The 24,600-nt window shown below is 39.1% G+C and overlaps 3 protein-coding genes across 4 annotated transcripts in view; 2 read left to right on the top strand and 1 right to left on the bottom strand.

Moving 5' to 3' along the window:
* Positions 1 to 4,313, top strand: part of lamc1 (laminin, gamma 1) — a 34,221-nt gene extending 29,908 nt beyond the window's left edge. The window contains exons 25-28 of the mRNA XM_067252643.1: positions 69 to 268; positions 486 to 644; positions 1,036 to 1,135; positions 1,492 to 4,313. Of these exons, the coding sequence (XP_067108744.1) occupies positions 69 to 268; positions 486 to 644; positions 1,036 to 1,135; positions 1,492 to 1,748 (716 nt within the window). The 3' untranslated portion in view covers positions 1,749 to 4,313. The remainder of the gene's footprint in view (positions 1 to 68; positions 269 to 485; positions 645 to 1,035; positions 1,136 to 1,491) is intronic.
* A 1,613-nt stretch (positions 4,314 to 5,926) lies between these two features.
* Positions 5,927 to 16,220, top strand: lamc2 (laminin, gamma 2). 2 transcript variants are annotated; one of them, XM_067253107.1, is made up of 22 exons: positions 5,927 to 6,128; positions 7,189 to 7,365; positions 7,570 to 7,690; positions 7,972 to 8,090; positions 8,221 to 8,352; positions 8,577 to 8,766; positions 9,434 to 9,546; positions 9,782 to 10,000; positions 10,165 to 10,341; positions 10,537 to 10,770; positions 10,969 to 11,105; positions 11,535 to 11,691; positions 11,796 to 12,001; positions 12,213 to 12,292; positions 12,598 to 12,735; positions 12,915 to 13,059; positions 13,295 to 13,444; positions 13,675 to 13,789; positions 14,265 to 14,461; positions 14,751 to 14,909; positions 15,026 to 15,125; positions 15,448 to 16,220. In XM_067253107.1, the coding sequence occupies exons 1-22, from the start codon at positions 6,050 to 6,052 to the stop codon at positions 15,699 to 15,701; spliced, it is 3,399 nt and encodes a 1,132-aa protein (XP_067109208.1). In that variant the 5' UTR covers positions 5,927 to 6,049; the 3' UTR covers positions 15,702 to 16,220. The 2 variants fall into 2 exon arrangements, with proteins under 2 accessions (XP_067109208.1, XP_067109207.1); XM_067253106.1 differs by having other exon boundaries at positions 7,969 to 8,090.
* A 583-nt stretch (positions 16,221 to 16,803) lies between these two features.
* Positions 16,804 to 24,312, bottom strand: nmnat2 (nicotinamide nucleotide adenylyltransferase 2). The gene is made up of 11 exons (XM_067253109.1): positions 24,115 to 24,312; positions 22,100 to 22,188; positions 21,193 to 21,260; positions 20,780 to 20,858; positions 20,033 to 20,156; positions 19,556 to 19,636; positions 19,424 to 19,468; positions 18,946 to 19,022; positions 18,533 to 18,634; positions 18,357 to 18,424; positions 16,804 to 18,163 (listed from the first exon to the last, which is right to left on the bottom strand). Exons 1-11 carry the CDS (start codon positions 24,197 to 24,199, stop codon positions 18,061 to 18,063), a joined length of 921 nt encoding a protein of 306 aa, XP_067109210.1. The 5' UTR covers positions 24,200 to 24,312; the 3' UTR covers positions 16,804 to 18,060.
* Positions 24,313 to 24,600: the final 288 nt, after the last annotated feature.

Genomic DNA, 24,600 nt, shown 5'->3' with positions numbered 1-24,600 from the left:
GAATTAAACTTGTGTTAGCTTTTCGACTATAACTTCTTTCTCACATTCCCTCTTGTTGCCCCAACCAGACTTTGACAAGCGAGTGAACGACAACAAGACGGCCGCCGAGGATGCCATGAAGAAGATTCCGGAAATCAACGCTACCATCATCGCAGCCAATGAGAAGACGAAGCAGGCGGAGGGAGCCCTGGGTAATGCCGCCACGGACGCTAAGATGGCCAAGTCCAAGGCTGAGGAGGCAGAGAAGATTGCCAGTGCCGTGCAGAAGGCAAGTCCAGCACCATTACTTGACACCTGTGTGATCCTTTAATAATACGGCGTGATCAGTCACTTAACAGACTAGTCAATTATTTGTGACATTAGCTACCGAAAATATATTTATACTGACAAAGATATACATTTGGAGATAAACAATGCAAGTTAACAAACGTTTGGCTGTAGTGTAAGCAGAATGTAAGCCCAGCGGTCTGTATGTTTCCCCCCAGGATTCAGCTAAGACCAAGGAGGATGCTGAAAAGGCTTTTGAGGAGACTGTTAAGCTGGACAAGGAAGTGAAGGGAATGATGGACCAGCTGAGCGCCGCAGAGAAGGAGCTGGCTAAGAAAAAGGCAGAGGCCGACAACGACATGATGATGGCCAACATGGTACATCAAATAAATTACTAAATGCCGTTGTTTTCTGTCCGACAATGTGTGTGTGTGTGCACTATAGAAAACAAAAAACTAATTTGTAGCTGTAGTTTTGTGTTTTCATTGCAACCATAGAAAAGGTTTTACCTCTGATAAATACAACTGCAGTCAATCTTTTTATAACAATTGTGTGAATAACAATTCACAACAACCATTTGAGCTCATCAAGCTTTCAAGACACAGTATTCATGAATTGGCTCTTCAAATATGTTGTTTGGGTGTTATTTTGCAGTCAATTTGGCATTGGTGTAGTCAGATGTCAACAGTTTTGAGCCCAGTTAAAAACTGTCTGAAAGATTTATTTCCTGTCCCCCCCCCCCCCCCCCCCCCTTCACACCACCTCCAGGCCTCGGACAACGCCAAGGAAGCAGAAGACAATGCTCGCAAAGCCAAGGGTGCCGTCAGGACAGTGTTGAACACCATCAATGACCTGCTTAAGCAACTCGGTGGGTGTTATTTGAGGTCCAATGACCAAATTCAATTTATAAATATAGCTATTTTTGTGTGTGGAGGGGAGACAACAAGTAATTGGTTTCCTAAGTCCAGTGATTATCTCCCAAAGTTGATTCTGGTATACAGTAGGTTTCTAGAGGTTATATTCTACCACTGAACAACATTTTCATAGAATGATCTGCTTTTTATAATTCAAACACTTATTATTTGTTGTCAATGTACATTTATTCAAAGTTGTATCAAATGCACGTGTTTGTTTATAACAGTAAATGCCTTCTTTTAATCGATATGTAATTCTTGTGCATTTGTTTTGCCATAGCATAGACCTAACATATATCTGCTGTTTCAGGCAACATTGACAAAGTGGATCTGAGCAAACTGGATCAGATAGACGGATCACTGAAGCAGGCCAAGGACAAGATGGCCAACAGCGAGCTGGACCGCAAGCTGAGGGAGCTCAATGACGTGGCCAAGACTCAGGAGGAGATGATCACAGACTACGATAGGCAGATCCGCGAGATCCGTGCAGACATCGCCAACCTCAACGACATCAAGAACACGTTACCCGAGGGCTGCTTCAACACGCCGTCTCTAGAGCAGCCTTAACCCTCCAACTCGTCCCACCAAGCCCACATTTCCACCTTCCGTCTCTCCTGTACCACTCCTTCCCACATCTAACGCTCGGGCCAATATGCCACCTTTTTACCAAAACATGTTTCTATTTTTTTCCGGACGGGGGAGCTCATTTCAATCCAGGTTTTTAAGGAAAGAGAAGAGAAGCATTTATTTTGTTTATTTTTTTTACATGCAGTAGCGTGAAATGAACTAAGGGAGGTTCACAAAACACATCCAGGCTCCTTAGGTGCAGCTGATTAGGAGAGGTGGCTTCTTCTGAGATAATGAAAAAACCCACATGACTGCACCACCTCCAGACTGGTCCTACACTTTGTCATAGAGGAAGTTTTCTCACTCTTCTTCCAAACCACCCTAACAGAAAACAACAAATGCCCTCAACCTCAAGGAGGGGGGGGTCTACTGTGTATCATTCATTTGTTGTATTTTTTTTTTTACTTTATATGATATCAAACAAGTTATCTACCCATTGTTCTAGACCGAATGGCTTGTCGAGACTGGTTTGTCTGTGAGATTTCATTTATTTTGTGTAAGTATTGTGCAACTTCCAATACACACTATACATCTATCTATGGTGTTACCAACCATTTGTTTTCAAAACACAGTGAAGGAATCTACTACGTAGTCTGTTTAATTTGCCTTAACTCTCTCCCAAAGCTACATGTGCGCATTAACAACGGAGAAAGTTTTCAACACTACAAATGTATTTTACAGTATTCAACACTACACATATTTTACTTGTTTCTTGTTTACACATCACAGCTGAAAAGCTGTGATGTGTAACCAGTAGATTACGAAAAAATGGCTATGATACTTTGACGTTTGAGATGGGCTTCTTCTGTCCCCAATGAAACATCATGGTTGAATATCATTTCATGTACTTATAATAACACTGCAAATCATGTTTTTGTCATTGTTTTTTTCTCCCGGAACTGCTGCTTATTACAGGTGTACTGCAAATCTGACATTAACATTTTTAAGGCAAAATTCAACACTATGCAACTTTGTACATTTGCGTAGCAAGACTTTATCTGATACACTGGTGCTAATAATTATTTCAAATGTTATATTTTTGTGTGAATGTTTTTTATGATAGAGTGAGGAATTTGTTTGTGTAAATATATGCTAAAATGATTCAGGATTGGCTGATTTTTTTAACGCAAAACCCAACAGCCACCTAGTATAGGTTCTGTCACAAAATAAATCAACTGAAACCTCCACATAATATATAAATATATATGATAACTTCTGTGGTATAATATGCTTGCTTGTATACATGGCTCAGTGTTGTCGCCTCATAGCTCTGCCATTGTTTCAATTTGTGTTTGATTTTCCATGGGGTGGTCACAAATTTATAGAAAAACAATTTGCTTCTTTGTTTGTGACAAGAACCTTTTTACCCTCGACTGACACTATCAGGACTTGCCTACTATATGTTGTAAGGACAGTGTTTTACAAACTGTCTCTCCACTACGCCTAACGTTTCATATTACTGATTTATACGCTTGACTCCAAGAAAATAAGCTTGGTCACAAGTTGCTAGTTAACCATTTTAATTAGTGTTTTGTGCCTTAATGTGTTTGGAATATTCACATCACTTAGTCCTAAATGAGGGCGTCATGTTTATTGCACACCTTTCATACTTGTCCTCACACATACATGGTGTCTTCACATTTCAAGTAGAGAAGCAGGGATTTCGTCCAATGGATCATTAAACTCTAAAGCATCTCTCCTGACAACTAAATCTGTTTTTTAATTATATTTAAAGTGTAACTAAACTCCAAAAACTTATTTGGGTTAAACCCTTATGTTTAATACTTACACTTAAACTCATCAATCCTGATCTTGGTTCCAAAAATCTTGGTAAGGGTTTTGTTAAATGCCCCAAGTGGTCAAAAACGTTTGAAGATATTTGAGTGCCTTTTCAAAAACAATTCTCATGAAACAATGTTGCCATGTTCATGCAACATTGATACCATCACTTTGAGTATTTCGGGAAGTCCCAAATGGAATATCCATAAATATTCCCTCAACTACAGTTTTTCCCCAGTGTTTTTGTAAAAAGAGTTTAGTTACACTTTAATCAATAATTTCAGCTACTTAAGTTTCTCCAAACTGTTTAAAAGTTTTTTCCAGGTTATATTGATGTGGCAGGGACAAAAACCAACATCATTTTTTCCGTCTCTTCCCCCATCCAAGTCAGCCACACTGCTGTGGAAAGATGTGCAGCGCATACAACAGTTTTATGTATAAAACAGTATTTCTAATTTATATTGTATCAGTTATTTGTATTCTTATGTCCTTAGATGATACGTGTGTGTTGCACCATCTTTTTGTGGTCCTTTGGTCATGGAGGGTTTTTCCTCTTTCTTGGTCCTCTCTCTCAACAATAGTAGGTGTCGTTTCAATGCTATACCACCAAGAAAAGGTGGAATTTCATTGATACGCCTGTGAAGACCTGACAGATCCCTGCTTTGTTACCCATTTGCCTGTAAATCCAATCGTAACATTTGAATAATAAAAAAATATTACAGGAAGTGTCTGTATTCAGACTGTAGTTTGTCTATATTATGCCAATGTTTGGTTTCACTGCTCTGCCTTTGAAGGGTTCCCAGGATAGTTTCCAGCGAGGTGATGTGTAGAATACAATTCTGTTCATAAGCCGATGAATAGCAATTGATGCCCCACATTTGTCATCTGTGAAGTGTTGGGGGAAATATGCCACAAGTGTTTTTTTTGTATCTTTCACAGTACAAAAATAGTTGAATCTCCATGTTTATCCCTGAGCTTTAAGAGTCAGCCAATGCTATATTGAACAGTGTAGTCCCACTACACACATCAGAAATACCTAACTTTTGTTTAAAATGGATTGTATTGTCAGGATATTGACAATGGTACCTCAATGACAAAAGTACTATATACTGACTCGTATAGTATAGTATCTCCACTTCCTTTTTTATCTCTTTTCAGTGTGAATCAAACTTAATCACCCAACCCAATGAATCACTAACATTGAGCTCGTATTTGGTTGTGTGAATACGTATAGGGTGTGGTGCTCATATCACCTTCTCCATAGCAGCCAAGGTACAGCTGGGTGTGCATGTAACGTGAGGCAGTGCCGCACCCAAGTCTTGCTACCTCGTCAGAGCATGAGTCTTCAAGGGTGTGGTGCCATTAGCAAACAGGACAGAACCCATAGCCCCGAGGCACAGTTTTCTTAACCGTTCCAAGAATGTTGCTCATCACTGAGACATATTTTGATTGCTGTTTGTCTGGGTAACGTCTGATTTGAAAGGTGCAGCTGTGTAATCAAATAACATAAAACAAATTAGAAAGACTTTGCACAAAACAAAACCATTGTTTTTATCAGTGTCTGCTGTACATTCTTAGAGACAAATGGCTCAATGAACTTCAAAGCTACATTCCAGAGATACTAACTTAAATAACATGCTAAATTCTTGTTTCATGTTCTTTGCCAAGTCCTTTTTGTGAGGCAAGACATATTCTGGTTTCTATGGGAACTGTTAATAAGATAAGAAACAATAGGAACCCTACCTATATATGAAGCTACTTGTTTGATCTTGTTCAGGACTTTCTTGGTTGTTCAACTGCAATTACCAGAAAAATATCAAAACCATATCAAACCTCATGGCCCCAATCAACCATGTCAGGTGGTTTCTCTGATTGCAGTTTAGTTTTGCGTTGCAAACATTTAGTTGTTCTTAATTATCTAAGCTTGCCAAATATTGTCAAACTAATTAATTTGACCTACATGGACAGTATTATTTAATTTTGTAAGTAGAACAACACTTCAGAAATAATTGGATCATTCATTTAAGTACATTCTTATTATTAACATTTCCTTTGACAATACATCTATATAAATGTAAAGCTTATCTATAGTCAATATTAAAATCCATAGTCTCAGTGCTCAGGCTCTTCGTAGAACAACGCTCCCTTTTCATTCAGGTCTCGACAACATCCAGTAGTGATACAGTAGTGAGTTGACCATTTCCTGTGCACCCAGGCAGGGTGTTCCAGAGCAGAGGCTCTGAATCACGCCTGAGTAAACCTCCTGCTACTAGACAGACAAGACTGCATGTCCTGTCATGCCACATGGAAGGTGTTAAAAAGAGCCCATTTGGGGATGTTGGACAGAAGAAGGTGTAGCCAGGTTGATACGCACCTCATTGTTTGCTGCATCCCACATATACTTCTGAGTGGATTTTTGGGTTGAATACTGACCTACTCACTTTGTGAGACTATCTGTGACCATGAAGAACATAAGTTGGATATCCCTATGTGGAATGTTTCTTTTGACCAGGTCGGTTCAAGGAACCTTCAGATATCAAGGTGAGAGATCACAACACTCCTTCTTTACGAATATACAAAATGTATTTCTTAAAGTTTTTATTCTTTAATTTTTCTCTTGACTTTTCTCTCGGTTCATAGTGGTTTCCGATGAATCTCAATGTTTCTCAATATCTGATGATAGACTGCAGTAAAGTTCAAAGTACAAAACACAATTACTGTTCCATTCTAGGGTGTTCCTTTTGTAACACCTGACAAAAAAAGAAAACAAAGACAGAAGTCATCAGAAGAACACATTTTTCATATGACATAAAGAAATGTGTTATTTTGTAAGTCCTGTATGCTATAGCAATGGATCGATTTGATGTTTAAATAGCCCACTAGCTTATGTTCTCTAGGAATCGTCAGCTTAATTTTTAAAAGTGTAACTATCTACCCATCAAAAACATGCACGAGTCAACCCTTTCTGTTGCTTCTTGTGGTGAAGGAAGGGCATATCTAGTTTAGCAGAGGTGCTGAGCTCAATTAGAGCCTTAAAGGCATTGATACAGGGTTTAAAGCCTTGGTTCAACACATTACTGATGTGCTGCTGTTGTGAAGTAAGTCTCCTCTGATAATATTGTTGGTTTGAGGTCATTGTCTCAATGTTGCCTCAACAAGAACAACAACTACAAGAAGCAACTTGCGTTGCCACAGGAACCTGATGAGGGTAATAAGTGGTACATAAAGTATAGATGTATAATGAAGAGGACATCTTAAGGATAGCTCAAGCTTGGGAAAATGCTCCTTCAGCTGTGTGGTTAGACCATTGGGTTTGGCTGGTTATTATGCAGTGTAAGGGTTTTTCAGAATACCTAGCTAAGAGATGCCATGAAAGACACTTTGCAATCTACGACTGTACATATTGAGTACAAGTAGCTGTTCAGTTTAACAACTTTTCAGTGAAAAAGACTGATATCGAGAGACTTTGATTAAACTTTGAGTATCTTTAGCCTCAAGGACAGCTAATAAACAACCAAAGGAACCTCCTAATATAACCTAAAATGTACCTTTTTTTTCATTCTCAATGTATGGCTCTCATTATTCCCAATTTCCCTTCCAGCATCAGTTAGTTGTGAATGCAACGGCAAATCGACCTATTGCTACATTGACACCTTGGGTCTCCATTGTGTGGACTGCCAGGAGAACACAGAGGGGAGGCATTGTGAGAAGTGCAAAACTGGATTCTACCACCAGAGGGCAGGAGAGAGTTGTGTGCCCTGTGCTTGTAGTACAACAGGTGAGCTCTAAAGGTGAAAAGAGGCCATTGAACAGGGATTTAAAATCAATCTACATTCTACATGTCTAAACCCTGAACAAGAAAGGCAAAAACCAAACCCGATCTCTGTTTTGAATGTACAGTGGTCTGTGAAAGATTACACAGTGTCCTTGACGTTGAGATTGTTCGTGTATGATGTATGTTTTCCATTTTACCACCTGTCAGGTTCTGCTGGTCCAAACTGTGACAGCAGAGGGCAATGCAGCTGTAAGACAGGGGTCATGGGGGACAAGTGTGATCAGTGCCCCAACGGAAAACCTCTGACGCCTGCAGGCTGTGCACAGAGGTAAAATTCAACATGTTGCTTTTGAAATGCACATCTTTGTTATGATATCTGGTATTTATTTAAACATGTAATCAAGACAGTGTTTGAGGGAATTTGTGAATTATTGCTACTTTCCTTTTCAGTTTATTCGTTATTATCTATTATTTATTTCTGGCAAATTTGGCATTTGGTGATGATGCGTTTTGGTGTAATTAAATAGCTGAATCTTAATTGTGCAATTAATTCTGAATTAGTAATTGCAATAACTGTCATTGTACAATGCTACTTCTGTTTTGCAGCAGTAGCCAGCTCATAGATGACATGGTGAAGCCCTTTCCATGCTTTTGCTACGGACACTCATCTCAGTGTTCAGTGGCACAAGGGTACTCTGTTTCCACAATCTCTTCAACTTTTGACAATGGTAAGTTTAAAACATTTGGCGCCTGTGCCCAAAAATAAAAAGTGATTTAAAGTGAATTTATCTTTTATTTTTCTATAGTTTTTGTCAACAAAGTATCCTACATATTTCTCATAGTTTGCTGTTCTTTCAGGGCCAGAGGGATGGCGTGCTGCCACAGCCCAGGGAGTGACCCGGTCTCAGGTCCAGTTCCGTTGGTCCCCCAAACATCAAGACATTGAGGTCATCTCTGAAGACATCATGCCTGTCTACCTCTATGCCCCTGGTGAGTCCTGTTTCTCCTTTTTTCTTCTTGACAGTGTTTACCCCAGTGTTTTTCATTAGTTTTTTACTCATTCATATTCCAACATTATTTAATTTTGTCTTCTTGGAGAATAGAGACTGTAATTGTAAAGTTTACTCTGGGGAAACATGATTCAGTTAGTACTTAGTTCATTATTCAGTTCAGTTCTTTAATTGTGTTCTTTATGCCTTCTACACAATGTCTAGACACCTACCTGGGCAACAAGTTACTGAGCTATGGTCAGAACCTATCTTTCTCTCTGCGATTGGACCGAGGGGTCCGATACCCATCCACCAATGATGTGGTTATGGAGGGCTCAGGCCTGAGGGTCGCTTCCTCCCTGGGGAACCTACGCACTGTTGTAACCTGTGGTCTGAAGATCACCTACACATTCAGGTGAGAACCAGGTATCCACTGGACTGGAGTGGGACAGAACCTGGGTATGTGTTTTTACCAGTGAAAGTACACTAAGCTAAAGCCTTAAAAGTCTGTTGGTGGGGAAAAGGACTAGCGTTTAGTCTCAGCTTTTTGCTAATATTAGCTTTCAGTCAGTTCTGTCATAGCCTCAGCATTTCCAATACACAGATGTCATTCCTTCCACAAAACATAATTCACAGGTGTAGAACGATGAAGGCCAAATAAATTAATTGATAAATCACACTCTTATACTGTCACATCATAATATCATAGCTGGGTGTGAGGCAGTTGTCATTAAATATTTGACCACAGATTGCACTGCAATCATTTATCAAAATGTATGATATGGTCACAACAGTTCCTCTAAACTAACATAGGTTAACTTCATCTTAGATATTGGGCAATGTCCAATACAATTAATTATGAGTGTAAATAGTGAGTGATATCACAATGTATGTGTTTACGGCTATGGCTTTGCTGGGCTCAATTAATACTTAGTATTTTCTTTTGTGCACCATGCAACATTGATTTACTGTGAGAGTCAGCATCATTAAGCAGGTAATTCCAAGAGGAAATTGGTTGGGACTGTGTTCTAACAAATAGTTGTGATTATATTGGTGAGAAATGTATAATGTTTCTTTCTCAGATTGGATGAGCAAGCAAGCAGCAAATGGAAACCTCACCTGTCACCTTTCCAGTTCCAAACACTGCTACAGAACCTGACAGCCATCAAAATCAGAGGGACATTTGGTGAAAATGGTAAACCATTTCAGACATTTAAGACGCTATTTGGTCCATCATATGATATGAGACAGAGTAATTTCACCAAAGTTAACCATAGTTATAGTAGGTTCTCTTGAACTGTGCTTTTCGTTTTAGAGATCAGTACCAGTATATGTACCAGTATATAGAACTATCTAAACAGAGCCTGTTCTTCTGAACTCCCCTGGCCTCCTCAACCCCTCACAAAGCGTTGTTGTATCCATGGTCTCAGGGCGTGGCTACCTAGACAATGTGCGCCTGGTGACTGCACGTCAGGCCCCGGGAGCTGACACGGCCACATGGGTGCAGAGCTGCAGCTGCCCCAGTGGATACGAGGGCCAGTTCTGCGAAAGTTGCGCCGCAGGGTTCAAGAGACGCTCCTTGAGCGAAGGTCTCTTCAGCTCATGTTTGCCCTGCAGCTGCAGAGGAGGAAGCTGCGATCCTGAAACTGGTTTGTGGACGTTTTTATCCATTCGTTTCATTTTAAATTGCGCCGTGAGATTTCACAATGATGAGGTTGATTTGATATTGATGATGAAAGTGATGGTGATGGTAATGCTGATGAGGGCATTGATGATTGCATTCAATGAGTACTATTTGTGTCATGCTGTGCAGGTGACTGTTACTCTGCGGACGAGACCCCTAATGGTCGATCATGCCAGTCTGGCTACTACAGTGACCCTGCGCAGCCCCAGTCCTGCCGGAAGTGTCCCTGTCCCACTGGAGTTACCTGTTCCATCAGGCCTGGGACTGTGGAGGTCCAGTGTAACCGATGCCACCCTGGCTCCACTGGTGGGTGTTATGATCAATCTATATACATCTGTCATTATGATCTATCTTTTATCATATTCATTTGACCATGCTTGATGTGGAAGTTAAATGTTATAAATACCATTATGTATTATTTATTGTTATCCTAATGGTGCTCCTACACATACCCATCCTCTCTTCCTTCCCTTTCGTTCCTTTTCTCCCTCCTCCCATCAGGTCCTGGTTGCCACACCTGCGAGGATGGTTTCTATGGGGATCCTCTGGGACAGCGTGGTTCTCAGCAGCCCTGCCGACGATGCCAGTGCAACGGGCACATAGACCCCAACGCAGTGGGTAACTGTGACGCCCAGACTGGGGAGTGCCTGAGGTGCTTGAACCAAACCAGGGGATTCAACTGTGAGAGCTGCCTGGAAGGTCACCACCACAGCCAGCCCACAGAGGCGTGCAAACGTATGAACACACATACCTGTCCTTCCTTCTTTTTGCTTGTACATGCCATAACCACTCATTTATTCATTCGTTTACTGTTCTGCTAATTCAGTACAATGTTATGGTCCTGCTTTTCTCTATCATTCTACAGAAGATGGTGTGGATACTGTACATGATTATTGTCTATCTAAATAATTGTTTTCCCTCTTTGTTGTCTAGCTTGTGCCTGCAATTCTCAGCGGTCCTTGTCAAACCAATGCAGTGACATGGGTCAGTGCTCATGCAGAGAGGGCTTTGAGGGGTTAAAGTGCCAGCGCTCTGCTTGCCCCTCTTGCTTTAATCCCGTCAAAACTAAGGTATTTCATTTTGTTGGCAGGGCTGATCCACAATTTAAAAAAATACTCTGCCCCCTCCTCTTCCCTTTCTCCTCATATTGCTGTGCTCATAATCAACAAGGAAGGAAGGAAGGCCACAAAATGTTGTTTTGAGGGGGAACTTACACATGGGAACACATCTCGGAAAACAACATTTTACAAGGAATTTCCTCAGAAACTTTCTTACCTATAGACAAGCTGTCTTATTTGTTACACCAAAGCACCACATTTGAACTTATTTTTATAAACTATTTACCCAATATAACACAATACATTAAAACACACAAAACCAGTTAACGCATCTTGAATCTTTTTTGAAAGTCAGCGACAACAAAACAATGATATGAAAAGGTATAAATAATCCCAAATCCCTTTTTCACCCCATCTCTGCCCTTGGGACCTGCATTACAGATGGAGCGATACACTCGTAAACTGCAAGAGCTAGAGACTCTGTTTACAGGCATGGAGACTGGAACGTTGCCAGTCAATGACGCCCAGATGGAGAGGACAATAAGAGCAGCTGAAAAGCTAGTATTAGACCTGCAGAGCAAAGCTGCAAACCTCACAGGTAAGTCATTCAAAAGTACTGAATTATATCTCACCATCAGTTAAGGGCCCATATCAGCAAAGTGAATCTCATAATGATGGGTTCTTTTTATTGTCATTCTGTAGGAATAGAGAAGGACCTGCAGGCTCATCTCTCAGACATCAGTCGAAGCCATAAAACTGAGTTAAGAGATATCGGGGCCATCTCAAAAACCGTGGATGACATAAATCTGCAGGAGCAGAAATACAGGGAGAAGGTCTCCAATGTCCAGCATCTTATTAAGGAGATAAGGCTTCTGCTAGGGGAGGCAAAACTCACCATCAATAGTGCTGTAAGTTTCAGTCTTCTACCTGAATCACCTAATAATGATCTCTTAAGCTGTTATCATCTAAAGAGAACACAATGTCTACAGCTTGTGATGATGATGATGATGATGATGATGATGATGATGATGATGATGATGATGATGATGATGATGATGATGATGATGATGATGATGATGATGATGATGATGATGATGATGATGATCATTCCTATTTCAGGACCTCCCTCAAGCTGATGCCGTATCTGGTGTGGACATCCTCCCCACTTTGGTTCAGAAAGCACACATTCTTGCTGATGAGTGAGTTTAATCCCTATACAAATCCTATATCCTCCAAACTATATTCTATATCTTATAAAATATCATACAACTAGATGTGTTGTTTCCTGAAAACTTTGTTTATTTTTTAGAAACAAAGGAAGGCCAAAAAATAATTTTATTCAAATCTATACTGTAGATGCTAAAACCATCTCTATATATATTTTAATAACTTGTGCATCTGTAATTGCATGTGTTTGTTTTCATGCAGATACCTGATTACATTATTTTATGAAACGATTACAACATTTATGAAACGAAGAGTATGTTTTGCGTTCCTTTCTTAGTCACCAGAGCACAGCGGACACAGTAGTGAGGACAGCCAACAGCGCCCTGGCTGAGTCTGAGAGGGGTTTGGCTCTTATGAGAGCCGCCATGAATAAGGAGAACAAGATTAATGAACTTATCAGCGACCTCAAAAGCCAGTAAGAGATTTATGTCTGTTTGGCATGATATATAGAGTTAAAAGATGCATTACAAAACATCATATGCACATTCACATTACTAATGAAACATATTGTGCATTGTCTTGCACTTTACAACAGTTTCCACGAGCACTGTTGTCCAATCAATGCTTTCTACATTATTCCTTCACCCTACTCAGGTATGATTTAAACTCAGCCAAAGTGAAGGCTCTGGAGGCTCAGGCCACTCGAACGAGCAGTGCAGCTGGAGATGAGAGCAAGATGGCGATTGACACCCTGAAGCAGATAGCTTCCCTGGAGCAGAACCTCCCAGATCCTCTCAAGGTAGCACACTAACCTCTGTCAGGTGCTCCTTTTTCAGCCTCATATCTATATAACACAATGAAACTAATAAGGAGCATAAACATGAGTAAGCAGGAAAAGAACAGTGGGGGATCTCATTAAAACCAGACTTGTGAGGAGGAATCTAGGACAGGTCTCCACAGATTTCACCAGTGTGTGTAATTACACTTGCACTACACACCACAGCTCACTGATGCTCCTGTTGTGCTGTATGCAGAAGGACATTGATGCAGTGGTTGCCAGGTTGGATGGCCTGAAAGATCAGGTGCAGAAGAACCTGACAGAGTATGAGGTGCTCCAGAATGAAGTCCAGGAGGACAGGGCTGCATTGGAGGACCTCCTAGTCCAGAAGAAAGCAGCTCAGCAGGTAGGGATTTGTCTACCACACTTTTCATCAGGGCTGTGTGGTGGTGGTCTAAGTGTAATGTTTAAATTTAAGTTATAAAATTCCAGTAAATCTTCCTGAATTATTACACTGGTTAACAATGCTTTATTATTTAGATATTGTGTTTGTTTCATGTTAGCATTAGAAATGGAAACTGTGCTGTGTGTTTACACCTGACAGTGTTCTGTTTTTCTTGGATTTGATTGCTGCAGGATTATGACAGGCTCCTTGCCAGGGCAAATGCTGCAAAGGCAGAGACGGTGTTCGCTCTGAATGGGTTCACTGACAACATGAATAAGTTGGATGATACTCTAACCAATCTTAAAGGTAAAATAAGTAATTAGTTAGACTAACTCCCATTAATAACCATGTGTATACCAGACAGAGATGGTGATGTTACTTCACACGTTGGCATTCAAAGTAAAACAAGCAGTTCTCAGACACAGTATCATTGACTTGTTTACTTTATTTCTGCAAAATATTCAGCAGTTGTTTCATGTAATCACAAACATATGGCATTGTTATTGTATGGGAATCTTTTACATTTTAAATTTACAATTTACATTATTGCTAGAACAGTGTCGTTTGTTTACCCTAAATGTCCAACCAAAACCCTAAGAACAAACTTTGACAAGTACACCTCACGAAAGTGTAAGTGTAAAGGGTAATTGTACAGTGTGACCTCATCACTAAGTCTTTGGAACAACAGTTCTCAAAACAAGTGAAATATCTTACGTGAATATGGACTTGCTGTACTCAGTAAAGGAACATTTATAGCAATGTCCATTCTTGTGCCTGCTAGGATTTGATGACCAGATCAGCAAGAACAAGGCTTTAGCTGATGATGCCATAAAAAAGCTACCCAGTATCAACGCCACCATTCAGCAAGCTGTTGGCAACAACTCCGAAACCCTATTCATCATTGGGAGCGTATCCGGAGACTACGATGACGCACAGGGAACTGTAAACAACTTAGAGGCTGTTGTCTCTCAACTAGAGGTAAATCTAACCGACTTCTTTCAATGGAAATGTCCAACTGGGCTCCATATAAATGCTAATCCACAGTTTCTGCATCTACACTCTAAAAGAGTATCAGACATACACAACAATGAAGCCAATGTCTTGAGTTACTTATGCATATAAGCTCATTGACTAAGAGACATGGTCTGTTAGACGAACAAAAATGTTATAATTTTAGACCATTGGGCATATTTCCAGAAATTACCACACAAAACTGACATGGAAACTCCAAAATGGGTGGATTTTGAGTGTTTGTTGCTATCCACAGGAAATGTCTGGTTCCTTGCCGGGTTATGGTGATCTGGTGAAGGACACCACCAAACTGAGGGCAGACCTGAAGGGTCTGCAGAAGCAGGCTGTGGACATCGAGGGGAAGATGGTTTCAGAAACGGGAAATGCCCAGCTGCAGAAAGACAGAGCTGAGGAGGTCAGCCTTAAAACCTTTTTTATTTTAATCGAGCACACTTATTATTCTTATTAGTATGGGATGTACCTTTACGTATTTAAATGTAGTGTAATGTGTGTGATGTATATTGGTTACAGGCTGCAATGAAGGCCACTGGTGCTTATAACAATGCCAGACAAACCAAAGATGCAGTTGATGAGACTCTTATAATCATCAACAATCTCCTGGGCGTAATTGGTAAGTATTAGAATGACTCATAATGCAGACTTACAGGAAGCAATTTGTCAATTCAACAGCTCAGAGTGATTTTTATCTTTATACAAGACCCACTGCAGTGATAATGGATGCAGACTATTATATGCAGAACACATGGTTGTTGTTGAGATTTTAGAGGGGTATTAGCTGTCAAATCACCCAGTAATGGCCTGCCATACTACTCTGGCATACAGACAGGCTTGGGTTATTTTATTCACAGCACACAATCTTGTACAAAACTACTGTTGTTGTTGTTGATGTTGGTTCCATCGTCTCACAACACACATGGATCTTTCTTGCCCAGGTGAGCCAGGCAGCGTCGATGAGGAGAGGTTGGCTCAGCTGGAGGACTCCATTGCTAATGCTCGTAGCCAGGTGAACCAGCAACTCAGGCCACGCCTGAAGGACCTTGAGGAGAAAGAGGCTGCTCAGAGGGCCCGGCTGTCAAGTCTTGACCTTGACATCGACACTATCTTGGACAACATCAGGAACCTGGAAGACATCCGGAAAACAGTCCCAAAGGGTTGCTACAACTCTCCTCCCATTGAAAGACCATAAGGTGTAAAGCGTGCAAAGTTTGGCATTTTGATTGTCTTAGGAAATGGAACTGATTTACTTTTGCTGGGAATTTAGTTTAATCTAATCAAATCAATTTCACATACATTTCCAAGTATAGAAAATGTTTTTTGTCACTTTCCTGGCTTTTTGCATCTGCCATTCAAAATGCTGCCTGTTCAAAAGTATTTGTAAATCCCAGTATGTGATAATGGTATGTATGTTATGAAATAACATCTGCAGATCTGCAGATCTGTGAAGTTTTCAACTGATCTCTAGTTTTGCCGATAACTAATGTATTTTCTATTCTGTCCAGAATAAACCAAAATATTTATATTTATCTTTATTGAGGTCTCAAATCACAAATCAAGTACAATGTATAAATTTCATACTCAGACATTTATTCTTTTAAAGCAGCATGATTTCATGTTGTCTAAAGATTTGTATTAATGTTTACATATTTAAGGATCACTGCCATAGAACACTGCCAAAATAAAAATTATAAGATTCCAATATGAGAATATAATATGAGAGAAGTTTGGTATAAAACCCCAAATTAGATCTAACTAAATATTAGCTTTTCAATCAAAATCGTCCAGCACTTCTATCAATTTGAGTGTCATGACAATGCAACTTTTTCTTACATTTTATTTCCCCCAAAGCACGTTGTTTTTGAAGTATGAAAAATCACTGATAGTAAGTATTCTACAAGAGTAGCCTGCAGAGATCCTGATTTTGGTATGCATACTCAAGAGAAGTATGTAGAAAAACAATCTGGTAGAAGTCATATTGTGCACTGTTCCTATTCTTCAAGTACAAAATAATTGATGTCAGTGTAGCAGTAGAGGATATGATGTATTTGTATTGAAGATCTAAAGCATTTCTGTGCACAGTGTTATGCAATATGCTGCAGTACAGTGATAGCCTTGTGTGTCACAACACTGGTGCACACGACAGTAACAACTAGATAATGTAGTCACATTTCCTGTACATTATGTGACTTCACTCTTGTGTGAAAATCACATTTGCTGTAAGCACTGGAATGTATTGTTTTTTTTCTCATTATCTTCATGTACACATTCAAACATGTATTTAAGATGTTTCAGTCACAATGAAAATATGTGAGACATTATTAGCATCATTTTGCAGCATTTCTTGACATAATTTTCACAACCGATTACATATTTATATCCCTGTAATACCATCCTTTCTCTAATTGAATCTCTGATATTAAATTCCATGGCTTGACTATCTTGGGTACTGCAACATTATAGGCAGCAATCTTTGTTCCCACTTCCTTTGCTATTTAATGTCAGAGCACTTTTATTAATTGATTTAAGGTTAATGGTATGACAGTGCAAGGAATAATTAGACAATCTTTGAATCCATTCTTATGGTCATTAAAAGGGACTTCCTGTATACAATGTATGCTGTTACAATTTAGATTTCAACTATTCTGAACACTATTCCAGACAGACTCCCAAGAAGCAATATACGTAGCACATGAAAATAACAAAAAGGTAACTTTTTTCTGCACTGTGTTATTTCTTATTATGGTGAACAGGAGAAAAGGTATTTTACCCACACAAACACTCAATGTGAAAATTATTCTGTCATGTGCAAACAGTTGTACAATTTGAAATAATGCCCACTACAGACAAAACGTTTAGGTATCCATGTACAAGTTCAAAGAGACATGGATACAGGTGTTTTCTGAACATACTGTAGATCGTACAGTAAATAGAAAATGACATAATGGGTGGATAGTCCCCACTATAGGTGTTTTTCTGCAAACACTTTCACAATAAGTAATTCCTAAGAAGTACATAAGTACTCATGCCAAAACAAACGCTCTAAGCATGCAATCTAATAATCTATAGTCAAATTAACAACAAAGGGCCAACATTCAGTTGCCATCCTCACTCCCTCTTTGTATACCATACAATCATCCTCCAGCTCACAATGACCACATGACACAACCACCACAGTAGGTATGTTTGATTTCATTCACACAATTTGCCAGGTAGGTGGAGTTAACACTTCAGAACCAGTGGCATGGTAGAAAAAGAGGAAATCCCCACCCACCTGGCACTGAAGGCAAACTAAATCATGCTTGAGCAATGCCAGTGGTCCACCTGTCCTCAGTCCTCAGGCACCTTGCTGTACATCCACAGGTCCGATGAGTCACCATGATACAGTAAGAAGGGACATTGATACCTAATGCTCCTTTTGTATGGAAAAGCGATAGCTCAAGAGGAGTATACGTTTCACACAGAAGACAGACAAGGAAGTTGGGGGGTGGGGGGAGAAACGTGTTTATTATTCTTCCCCCTTCTCATGCCAGTACTGTGGGTGCGTTTTTTTATCCAGAGGCATTGATGTAAAGCTGACTCTGCAGGATATAGTCGATGACTGGTTGACTCAGGTAGTCCACCACATGACCATCTCCATGTTGCAGAGCCAGTCTGCAGAAAAAAGGGGTGGGGGGAGGGAAGAGGTTAGAGGTTAGGTTCGATCAACTTGTTCTTCTATTCACATATACAGAAGTGCTCTATTTGGACCAAGATGTGCATGTTAAGAAACAGATGAATAATTATGCAATGGAGATGTAGGAATCTTCATGGCAATTTGAACAAAAATATACAAATCAACGCTTACCTGCTCTTGGTTGAACTGACGATGGACATGGGGTGGTTGATATCATCTTTTACCACAGTGATGTTATCCTGAAAACAAATGTATTATTTAAAACAAGCATAATCAAAATAAGGAAACTTTTACAAAGTAAAAGAGACATTAATGACATTTGAAAATTCATATTATTATGCACTGACCTTGTACTTGCGGAGCACAGAGGAGTGGTTCATGATCCTCTCCGTGTCAGCTCCATCTCGGGGCACGACAACAATGCCAAAATCCCCCACAATCACCTCCATCTGAGGATCATAACAAAGAATACTGTAGCCCTCCTTCAGGTGTGTTGAGATACTTGTAATATGAATAACAATATGAGTGATTTAGTCATGAGTAAAACATCCATGTTTTCCATTCCATCAGTTATTTGATACCCAGTTGCTCTGTTCATCTGACTACTTCAAGATACTTATAGGTCACAAAAATAAAGAAAAAATAAGAAATCTAAAAGAAATTCATTTAACCGTGGGTTACACGAGAATGGTACTTTCTCAATTGTTCGGGAAGAGGAGGAGGAAAGGAGAGACAGGAAAGGGAGAATGAGTGGCCTTACATCACTGTCCTTCCACAGGCCAGGGATGCAGAAGGATTCTAGAAGATCACTGCCACACAGGAGCAAGATGCGCAACTCTGGACAGACAAGCAGTGAGGAAGACACCCAGTAAACAAATCAGTAAAAGGCTCATGGAGAGGAGAGGAAATGTCTAACAACAGGAACATTACAAACAGGCTTTAAAGGGCAGAAATACATGACTAAATATGGGATGTTATTACAAAGTTATATTTAATTACATTTTAAGTAAGCTTCTGCTTCTTCAGTAACATAAGAGGGAACCAGATGACAGACGAGATCAGTAATACGATCAGATTTCAGAATGAAACAGTCGGAGGACATCCAAACCTTTGCCAAGGCAAAGAGTATCCAGCACGTTATTTGGATCTGATGGTTTTATCCCCATATCACCCGACCACAATATTACATTTTCTCTGTTTGCAACAACAGCACAAGAAAAACAACACAAAAAACTCACCTATTTCTTCATATCGCATTGCAGTCCCAAGGTTGGCATTTTCATCTTCAGAAATAGAACTGAATGTTAGTAGTTTTCAGTTTTGTTGGTAGTATGCACATGCCTACTGTTCTGGTATTCAGTTCTACTTACCCACAAAGGTGAATCGTTCAATGTGGGGGCGAACACAGCAGATTTTTCCAAAGTTCTCAGTCATCTTACCCCACAGCTTGACTAAACAGGTAAAAGTACAGCAATCTGAATGCATTTCTCCAACAAAATACTGAATGAGAAAAATGTATTCAGGGAGACAATATTAATCTGTATATTTATTGTACTCTGTTACATTTTATTTTAATCAGCCTCAAAACGAAAGAATAAGATGAACAAACGAGGCAAACATTAAAATATGTTATGCTTGTCTTAGCTTCAATGGAACCAAGTTGCATGAGTGCAAACTTAGAATGCAAGTTCCTGGTAATCAAAGGCTTGGTTAATGCAGCATTGAACATCTCAGTCTATCCAGGTCTGATGTTTTACGATGTCTGATGTTGCACCTTCCTTGTTTCTTACCAAAAATGCACATTGCAATCAATCGAGATGTTTGATAAATGTGTACTACACACTTACTGGCAGTAGGCTTGTTTGCATTGCTATGGTTTTGATAAATTGTTGCATTCTGATTCTGTGGCTGGCCAATCACTGGAGTTGAGGAGGGTGTGTTTACATTGGAGAGAATACATCCTGTGACTCTCTGTGGATGAAGGAAAAAACACCAGCTGTTTCAGATATTGGACTCTGCTTCTGTCTGGTAGCAACATACATAAGTAGTCAAGATCTTAATTAAACAATTTCGACATAAATGGTTTTATACAGTGCAGGGGAGGTGAGTATTGTTGCCATGGTAACAACTGCTGGGTAGTACCTATAATAACGATTCATGTATAAGATATCAAAATAAAAATGGGTTAAATGGCTGGCCGTCTTCATAGTTGAAAAACGCAAACATGACATATACACTAAATAGCTAGTTGGTCGAGCAGTAATTAACCATTTGCATACACTTGTAGCTTGGGAATATGTCAAACTTGCAATCGATGAACAGATTCACACCACTCAAGTCTACAATTAATGAAGACCAAAAAATGTGCTGGATGACCAACTGGTTTGTTTGATCTTAAGGCTTTTACTTAGCTTTGAATTTCCTATCCAAGTTTATATGCAGGGAAGGTTATACTTGTGATCATATCAATGTGAATTACTTTAATTTCATTAGTACACATTAAACTATTATACAATAATTGCATTTGTATTAAGAGAATTGCCTGTATCTCTGTCCTTGTTCAAATGTTGTAGTGTGACACTAACAGACCTTACCTTCATAAGGTCACGATGATGTTCCAGAACACTGCATGTAGTTTGCCATTTGTCCTGAAAGCACTCCCAAGGATCCACTCTGCATAAAATGGGAGATTAACAAGCTTAATATTTCAGTGTCTAGAAATGAACACCTCTTCAAGTGCCCCTCTGCATACCCCAATTTCTTGAAATTGGAAACATGATAATCTTGTGCTACTGTTTTCCCAAATTCAATCAAGTACATTTGTTCATCAGTACTGAATGGTGTTGACTCCATGTTGGCTAGATACAGTATGATATAGTTGTCCTTTTGTTGATTGTGTATAAAACCAGTACTTGCTGCAGTATATATAAAAATAAAAATAAATCATACTAAAATAAGTATAGTAAAACTAGAAAATGTAATTAATGGTTACTGCATAGTTTCTCACCTAATCCAATCAGAGGACTGAACAGCCATCTGACACATGGTGAGGCGATGTTTGCTTGTGACCAGGCCCTATAAACACAATTAACAAATCTTTAAGCACTTGGTCAGATGCCAGCATGTATATGTGTACAACATGGTCATGGAGTCTCAGGTCTTCATTTCCCCTCATCAAAATATATCTAACATAAAGTATGTATCGAAGATAAAGTATGTCTGTGTAGACATACTTTATGTTAGATATATTTTGATGACAGAAGTCAATGACTGTAGTAGCTGGGTTTAGATGTATGTCTTTCAAGTGATAAAAAATGCATTCAAATGGTCTCAAACTATCCACCTCAGTAAGCATCTAAAATAGTCATTTTACACCAAATGTACCCTTGATCAATCAATGTTTATTTGCTTGACTGGAAGAAAATCTATTTCAAGTGTTGAAGATTCATGATCTGATTGAAAAAATGCTGCTCGAACATTTATTATTCATGTGTTCTCTGTTTCTGTTGCGAAAGAGAAAGAAAAACTAGGACAAGCTTTACATTAATTTCAGAGATGACTCAGGAGTCTGGATGAAGATTGTACCAGAGATGGCTTCCACAATATGGGTGTTGCATTAGTGGGTGTATGAACAGGGCCACACAAACTGGTCAATCCTTTGTGGAAATGAGGAGCATTTATGGCTTTGCTAAGTTTGCCCTCTGATTGGTAGTCCCAGATGTTGCTGTTTGAGGCACAGTCAGCAGTGCCTTAATGTTTTTCCTATAATGATTTTGACTCAACAGAAACACTTCTTAGTTCTTTACCACTGGTTAGGTAAACAAACCCATTTCCAATATTCATGGTATAAGACCATTTCAAACATACATAAGCATTTCAAACAAACATAGATACATAATGAAATAAACTCTTACCGGTTTGCCATAGGAGTCATGTACAGGTGAGATGATGCCCCCGATCACAATGAAGCGGCCTGTTTTGTGCAGATATTCTCTTGCTTTTTCTGAAAAACAGTATAAGAGGTTTTCTTGAATTCCAAACTTAAGTTAAACTTTTAGGCAGTATTAACTGACAGTAATGACCCTTTTCTGTTTCAAGTTGATTGATGAAGGCTTTTTGTTCAAACTCCAGGGCATCCATTCATCTATACACAAAGGGATTTGTGCTTGGGCCCCCATTTTGTGGAGAGAAACCCGAACATGTAAATCAAATGTATGTTTGTTCCATGTTTTTCAAGTCACAGAGCAAGAGAGATAATATGTTTTCTTGGATTCTAGGATGTACAACCTTTCCAGAAACTCATAAACCATTGACAATTTTACAGAGTGTACAGAGGACCCAGTTCCAATAAATTCTCTTAGGAAAGGGATGCCACAAAAATCAATTTCTTACATCCAGAAAGCCAATCATCATGTATCCTAACAAGATTGAATTTACAATCTTACATTACATTTATACTTGTTTTACATGGTGGTTAACAAACAATAAATTATTCAGACAAACAATACAAGACAGATATCAAACATAAAATTCTCTATACTATGACAAGGCATCTTGATTATGTGTTGACCTAGATGCAAGAAAACATGAAATATGTCACGTGAAAAGGTGGTTGGAAAAAGTAGGCCACTGAAACATAAAGGCTCTTCACTGTCTCATAATATTCGAAGTTTTCCTTTCTGCTGCATTTCACTCACTTAGTTTCCTGTGCCTTATATTAAACTGCATTCTGTTTGTAAATAGCATACATTTACGAGTGCACCATTATAGGATAGTGTGCACTATTCCACCATACAGATTTTGTACCACAATCACACTTTAAATCAACTTTGGATCGGCATGTAGTGTTTAACTTGTGTAAACAAATAATACACTTAATAAGATAGATGGTCAATGTTTGCGTCAATAGTTTGGTAAACATTGCTAAATAATTACAAATCTTGTATTTATATTGTATTTCCAATGTCATCAACTTGATGAAGATAATATCATAATAATATAATAATATATATTATAATATAAGTGAGTGTTGAAAAAAAAGAGTAAAATAAATATATCAAATTAATTGTGGTATTGAATCAAGACTCTAATTGGTGAAAACCACTAATAAACCATCAACATGAAGATAGCCCTTGGATATAGTTTTTCAACGCATGAGATGAAAATTGGTAGACACTGTAGATCCTAAATAGCAATTTGCGTCTGACGCAAGACTAAATTCGTAAAAAAGTCCATGAAAGTGGCCTATTTCTTTGGCATTCTGACGTTTCTCTGATGGAATAATCTTGTAGTTTGACATTATTCCAGGAACAGGGTGGCATCATAGACATAGATGTATATATGTCTATGGGTGGCATCCTACGGTTTACTTAATTGTTTGTGACGCAGAACATTCAACAAAAGAACCTAGGCCTCCTTAAAAGGGCGCATGTAGCATACCCACTACATGATCAATCTTGTATAATAAACATTTAGTGTATTTTTGCTTGACATTTATTCAAGAAGAAACACCTTGTGTAATTCACTCCCTGTCTTCATAAGCAATGATCGGCCTATGCAGCACAGTTATTTTAATGTGCGCTGAAACGAATGAGCCTACAAGCAGTCGTTGATTCAACCAAATAAAAACGAGTTAACTTGCCCTCTGTTAATTGTCAAATGATAACAAATATCATTTTAATTTTGTTACATTCATATTTTCGTCTCTGAGGCCGTCGCCCATTTCAGCACCCACCTCTCGGACAGCGATTCCAAGCCTACGCCGGACATAACACCATGCAATAAAAACATATAGCCTATATATTTGTTAAGAGATTTGGCCAACTAAATTCCTTTCTGGTTAAAGAACAACCTGCTGCCAACAGACTGATCTTACAAAGCATCTGGTACCTTATTACCTTGTACAAAGTAAGAACGCAATTTATCTTACCAAACATATGAATGTGTCCTTTAGTGATGGGGTTAAAACTTCCACACGAAAGCAAAATTACGTGGGTTTTTGTGTTCTCGGTCATTATAACTTTGTCTTCGTCTATTTTCCTAAAAGTGAAGATTGATTTTCCTTTGTTTTGCTGTTAGCAACCGCAGTGAGAGGCGAGGTTCATTTAGTTGCGGCAGTGTCCTCTCTAGAAGATGGAGCGTCAGTGCACTCTCCGTTTTAAAGGCGCAGGACCAAAGGGCATCAGGAATGAAAATCACAACGCTCATAATTTTTGCAATTTTAATAGGCTTACAGCTAAAACACAGGGCACCACAAATCCATGGCGTTGAGAAACACATGATTATTTTACCAACATTTTTAATCCTTCGACTGTTGATCATTTTAATAAGGCTTTTTATTGAGTTGGAGTAACAGTCGCTTTTAGAAGACATTAACATTTGTTTTCTGAATTTAGTGCTTTGCAACATAGATTAG

This window comes from Osmerus mordax, chromosome 16 (assembly GCF_038355195.1).
Source record: "Osmerus mordax isolate fOsmMor3 chromosome 16, fOsmMor3.pri, whole genome shotgun sequence".
In the NCBI taxonomy this organism is placed as follows: domain Eukaryota; kingdom Metazoa; phylum Chordata; class Actinopteri; order Osmeriformes; family Osmeridae; genus Osmerus; species Osmerus mordax.
The sequence above is the reverse complement of the archived record's forward strand: the minus strand, read 5'-3'. Positions and strand labels throughout refer to the sequence as shown.